Consider the following 5318-nt stretch of genomic DNA (forward strand, 5'->3'; position numbering starts at 1 on the left):
GTGCCTTGTGGGCGGGGAGAAGGAGCAGGGAGGAAAGGCAGGAGGGAGCCGCTGTCGCTTGTTTAGTTTCTCGGGCGCCAACCGCGGCCACGCTGCCCGGGGCTTCCCGGACGGGGTTTGCGCCGCCCAGGCTGGCGGCCCACGGGCTGAGGATCACATGTCGAAACCGAGTGCGGCCTGGGGTGGGAGTCGGCTCCTCCCAACGCGAACTTGATTCTTTTGCGCGTGTACGGGTGGAGGGTGGGGGTCGAATCAAAATCTGCAAAAAGGAAGAAGAATCAGAAGGCTGAAGTTCCTCTGCAACTCGCCCCAACTCTACCCTCCCTTTCCATATTTCATCCCGCCCTCGCCCCCCTCCTTTTGGCAGACGGAGAAATCCCTGGCCAACCTCAATCTGAACATGCTGGACAAGAAGGCGGTGGGGACGCCCGTGGCCGCCGCCCCTAGCTCGGGCTTCACGCCGGGCTTTCTCCGACGGCACTCGGCCAGCAACCTGCACGCACTCGCCCACCCCGCGCCTAGCCCCGGCAGCTGCTCGCCCAAGTTCCCGGGCGCGGCTAACGGCAGCAGCTGCGGCAGCGGGGCGGCGGGCGGCCCGGCCTCCTACGGCAGCCTCAAGGAGCCGTCAGGGGGCGGCGGCACGGCCCTGCTGAACAAGGAGAACAAATTTCGGGACCGCTCGTTCAGCGAGAACGGCGAGCGCAGCCAGCACCTTTTGCACCTGCAGCAGCAGCAGCAGAAGGGGGGCGGTGGCTCCCAGATCAACTCGACGCGCTACAAGACTGAGCTGTGCCGGCCCTTTGAGGAGAGCGGCACGTGCAAGTACGGCGAGAAGTGCCAGTTCGCGCACGGCTTCCACGAGCTGCGCAGCCTGACCCGGCATCCCAAGTACAAGACGGAGCTGTGCCGCACCTTCCACACCATCGGCTTCTGCCCCTACGGGCCGCGCTGCCACTTCATCCACAACGCTGACGAGCGGCGGCCCGCGCCGTCGGGGGGCGCCTCGGGGGACCTGCGCGCTTTCAGCGCGCGGGACGCGCTGCACCTGGGCTTCCCCCGGGAGCCGCGGCCCAAGCTGCATCACAGCCTCAGCTTCTCGGGCTTCCCGTCGGGCCACCACCAGCCGCCGGGGGGCCTCGAGTCGCCACTGCTGCTCGACAGCCCCACGTCGCGCACGCCGCCGCCACCGCCCTCTTGCTCCTCGGCGTCGTCCTGCTCCTCGTCTGCTTCGTCCTGCTCGTCGGCCTCCGCGGCCTCCACGCCCTCGGGCGCCCCGACGTGCTGTGCGTCGGCAGCGGCTGCGGCCGCCGCGGCGCTGCTCTACGGCACCGGGGGCGCCGAGGACCTGCTGGCGCCGGGCGCCCCGTGCGCGGCCTGCTCGTCGGCCTCCTGCGCCAACAACGCCTTTGCGTTCGGTCCGGAGCTGAGCAGCCTCATCACTCCGCTCGCCATCCAGACCCACAACTTCGCCGCTGTGGCCGCCGCGTACTATCGCAGCCAGCAGCAGCAGCAGCAGCAGGGCCTGGTGCCCCCCGCGCAGCCCCCGGCGCCGCCCAGCGCGCCCCTCCCTGCCAGTGCCGCCGCGCCGCCCTCGCCGCCCTTCAGCTTCCAGCTGCCGCGCCGCCTGTCCGAGTCGCCCGTGTTCGACGCGCCCCCTAGCCCCCCGGACTCGCTGTCGGACCGCGACAGCTACTTGAGCGGCTCCCTGAGCTCGGGCAGCCTCAGCGGCTCCGAGTCCCCCAGCCTCGACCCCGGCCGCCGCCTGCCCATCTTCAGCCGCCTGTCCATCTCCGACGATTGAGGCAAGAGGGCGCCAGCGAGGAGGAGGAAGGGAAGGCCGTTCTGGGGGTGTTGGAGGGCGCCCCTGCCATCTGGAGCCCTGGGAGGGGCCCGGGAGTGGGGGGTGACTGGCCACGAGCAGACTGCGGGCCGCACCGAGCACTTGGACTCGAACTTGTGTGCCGGGAGGGGCCCCCACCCCTCCCCTTTCGGTTTCCTCTTTTTGTTTTTTTTTTTATTATTATTTTTATTATTAACGAAGTTTCATTCTTGTTGAGCAAAAAAAGCCAGCGAACTTTTGTATTGATGAACAAAATACTCACAACAGGGCAGTTGTGATGCGAACAGAACAAAAAACCAAACACTTAAAACTTTTTTAGGTCTCCTAGGAGTTTGGGACTTTAGGGAAAAAAAAAAATCAACCCAGCACCAGCAGCTACCAACCACCATTCCATATCTTCACTTGAAAAGCATTAGTTACAGTCCAGATGTGGGAACTCTTATCTTGAGAGAAGTTCCTAATTGTCGTTTGTCTCAGACCAGTGTAAACAAACCAGCCAGCCACCACCTTGCTAAACCTCTAAGCTTCTGGAATCCAATATTGTACCAGGAATATGCCTTGATTGTAGTCCTCGACTCCATAGGTTTTTGTTTGTTTGACACAAAGTTCTTTATGTCTGGGGGGAAAAAAAACACCTGCATTCCAAAGTTTCCTACTGGTTACTGGTTTCATTGCCACCACTTAGTGGATGTTTAATTTTAGAACCATTTTGTCTGCTCTTCCTGGAAGCCTTGGGCAGAGCTTAGTTCGTAATCGTTGGGGGGAAATAACTGCTGAATTTTTAGCTGTTTTGAGTTGATTCGCACCACTGCACCAACAACTCAATATGAAAAAACTATTTAACTTATTTATTATCTTGTGAAAAGTATACATTGAAATTTTTTGTTCATACTGTATTTATCAAGTATGATGAAAAGCAATAGATATATATTCTTTTATTATGTTAAATTATGATTGCCATTATTAATCGGCAAAATGTGGAGTGTATGTTCTTTTCACAGTAATATATGCCTTTTGTAACTTCACTTGGTTATTTTATTGTAAATGAGTAAAAAAAAATCTTAATTTAAGAGATTGTATGTAATATTTATTTCATTAATTTCTTTCCTTGTTTACGTAAATTTTTGAAAGATTGCATGATTTCTTTACAGAAATCTATCCTGATGCTGTGGAAGTAGTTTGAAGAATATCTTAATGAGTTTTTTTAGAATGTATAATGGTTGCAGCCCATCCAACTTTAAAGAAAAGAGGTTTTGACCACATACGTTGCAGTCAGGCTTAAATGTGGCATGCCTTTCTCATTCCAACTTCTTAAATGAGCAAAAAAGTTTTGTGTTTATTCCACCAATTCTACTGTGACCTACTCTGCGTATAAAGACATGTAGCAATAATGGGGTGGGGGGTTAGTCTCACAGTGCCTTTGGAAGGGCCAGAACTTGCCTTAAATCTTCCTCAACCAAATAAGTATTTTTCTATTAGTGCTTGAGAGAATTTGAATGTAGGATGGGTTCAACTGCACAAAAGGAAGATATTTACCACTTTTTTATATAGATCTAAAGTGAAGAGGCCACCTCGTAGTGCTAAAAATGATATGTAGTACTCATGAATATGCCTTGTTTCATTACAGAAAATTCCAAAACTTGTACTATTTTTTTTTTTTTTTTTTTTTTGCGTGTGTAGAAAGGCAGGAGTGCTTTCCTGGACAGCGGATGAACGAGCAGTAGCTCTAGTCTGTACGTAGGCAGGTACAGATGGAGCGCTGTGTACGTACGTATGTACTCTGAACTACTTTGACAGAAGTAGGTTTTTGAATGTAACAAGATAAGTCAACTTGAGTTGTAATATATTCTGGGGAATCAGTTCACTACAAATTGTGACTGTAAACATTGTACTGTAAATGTTTTGTAGTTTTCCCCCAATAAAATTTTTGGGAAAAGAGGTATTAATGTGTAAGATAGCTTTTTTTTTTTTTCCTCTCTTTTTCTTTTTAACTATAACGTCGACTGTTTTCACTTCACCACCGCCTTGTCAGGCATCGCCCAGGCTTTGGAGGGTTTGGGGGGCTAAGATTTTGGAAGCTGGCACAGTCAGGGTTCAGAAGGGCCTGCCCCTATGTATTTTATAGCAAGTTCTTTAGCTGAAAGAAAATAATTATTTGGACTGTCAAGGGCATTAGTTAGCTGTTCCCCTTGGTAGTAAGATGCTCCCCTGTGTTGGCTGGTGGCAGGCCCTGGCTGAAGGCCTGAAGGGGTGTGGCCCGCCTGTGAGTCACCAAGTGGGTCACGTGTCTGCGGTGGCAGCTGAAGGTCCGATTTTTTTTTTTTTTTTTTTTTTTCTGGGACGCCCAGGGAACGGAACGGCTTGGGCTAGGGTGGGAAAGGCAAGAGAGGGTATGGCCAGCCCCAGGCCTAAAGGCCCCTAGAGTGTTCCACTGCAGACAGGCGGCGATGGGGTTAGGCCCAGCCTTTCTCTGGCTGGAGAAGCAAAAGAGTTTCGCCTGGACTTTGGGAAGCCTGGTTGTCCTTGTCCGGAGAGGAAGGAAAGGGGAGGCAGATGAAACAGGTCACACTTCTATCTGGGTGGTGTTTGTTTATGCGGACAGCTTCCTCTGGGAGTGAGCGCACACTTTATTTATGCAAAAGGATTAGTGTCTGCTTCAGGCAACTGTAAGTGGCCAGAAAGCAAATGCAACCCAGGCCTCTAAAAAAAGGAAGGAAAAAAGCAACGGCACCAATTTGCCTGCTGATTCGCACACAATTGAACACAACCTTGGTACAGTTTTTTGGTGTTTGTGTTATTTTTTTCCTACCATCACTTTCAAGACTTCAAAATCAGGTTCATAAATCAATCCATGCTTTTCCCTTCTCCAACCTCCCCGCCTACCCACCCCCAGTTCAGACCCTTTTTTCCAAAGTAGGTAAAAGATTTAGCAATAGTTTGTTTTCTTATCTACAACAGCTGGGCCCTATCAACCACTGCTTGCACCCCTCGCCGGGTCTCCTGCGTCCCAGCTGAGCCGGGTGGGGGGGTGGGGGGGCGGCCTGGAGCCCTCCGGGCCTCGGGCAGCTGTTTCACGTTAGCGATGATTGCGCTGGTGTTAACTGGAGCGTTTTGGTGCTTGGCTGCCAAAGGGGATGGGGAACAGTTTCAAAGTTCTCCCAGATGCCGGGCCCCTGGCTAAGGGCCTCGGCCGTGGGGGAGGGGAAGCCCGGAGCCCAGGAGGCCTCGGTGGGCAGGACCCTGCGGGCTCCCCGGCCTCTCCACCATAAAGAATGTGCAGTGGGGAGGAAAAGTCTGAAATGCGGTGCTATTTAGGCCAAGCTGCATTTCAAAGACCTTGTTTCCACCTCATTCCAAAACTTCTTTTTCTAAACAAGTACTTTTGATCGCCTGGAATGTCAGACTTGTTGGGGTAAGCCACATTCATTTTTAAAAATTGGTTTGTTTGAAAGCCCAACTGCTAGGATCTGATGTTTTG

At 52.7% G+C, this 5318-nt stretch overlaps 1 protein-coding gene across 1 annotated transcript in view; it reads left to right on the top strand.

Annotated features, from left to right (window-relative positions):
- ZFP36L2 (ZFP36 ring finger protein like 2) overlaps window positions 1-3780 on the top strand; it is a 5371-nt gene extending 1591 nt beyond the window's left edge. The window contains exon 2 of the mRNA XM_040623527.1: window positions 368-3780. Coding sequence (XP_040479461.1) covers window positions 368-1801 — 1434 coding nt within the window. The 3' untranslated portion in view covers window positions 1802-3780. The remainder of the gene's footprint in view (window positions 1-367) is intronic.
- The last annotated feature ends 1538 nt before the right edge of the window (window positions 3781-5318 follow it).

This window comes from Ursus maritimus, unplaced genomic scaffold (genome assembly GCF_017311325.1).
Source record: "Ursus maritimus isolate PB19 unplaced genomic scaffold, ASM1731132v1 scaffold_6, whole genome shotgun sequence".
NCBI classification, from domain to species: domain Eukaryota; kingdom Metazoa; phylum Chordata; class Mammalia; order Carnivora; family Ursidae; genus Ursus; species Ursus maritimus.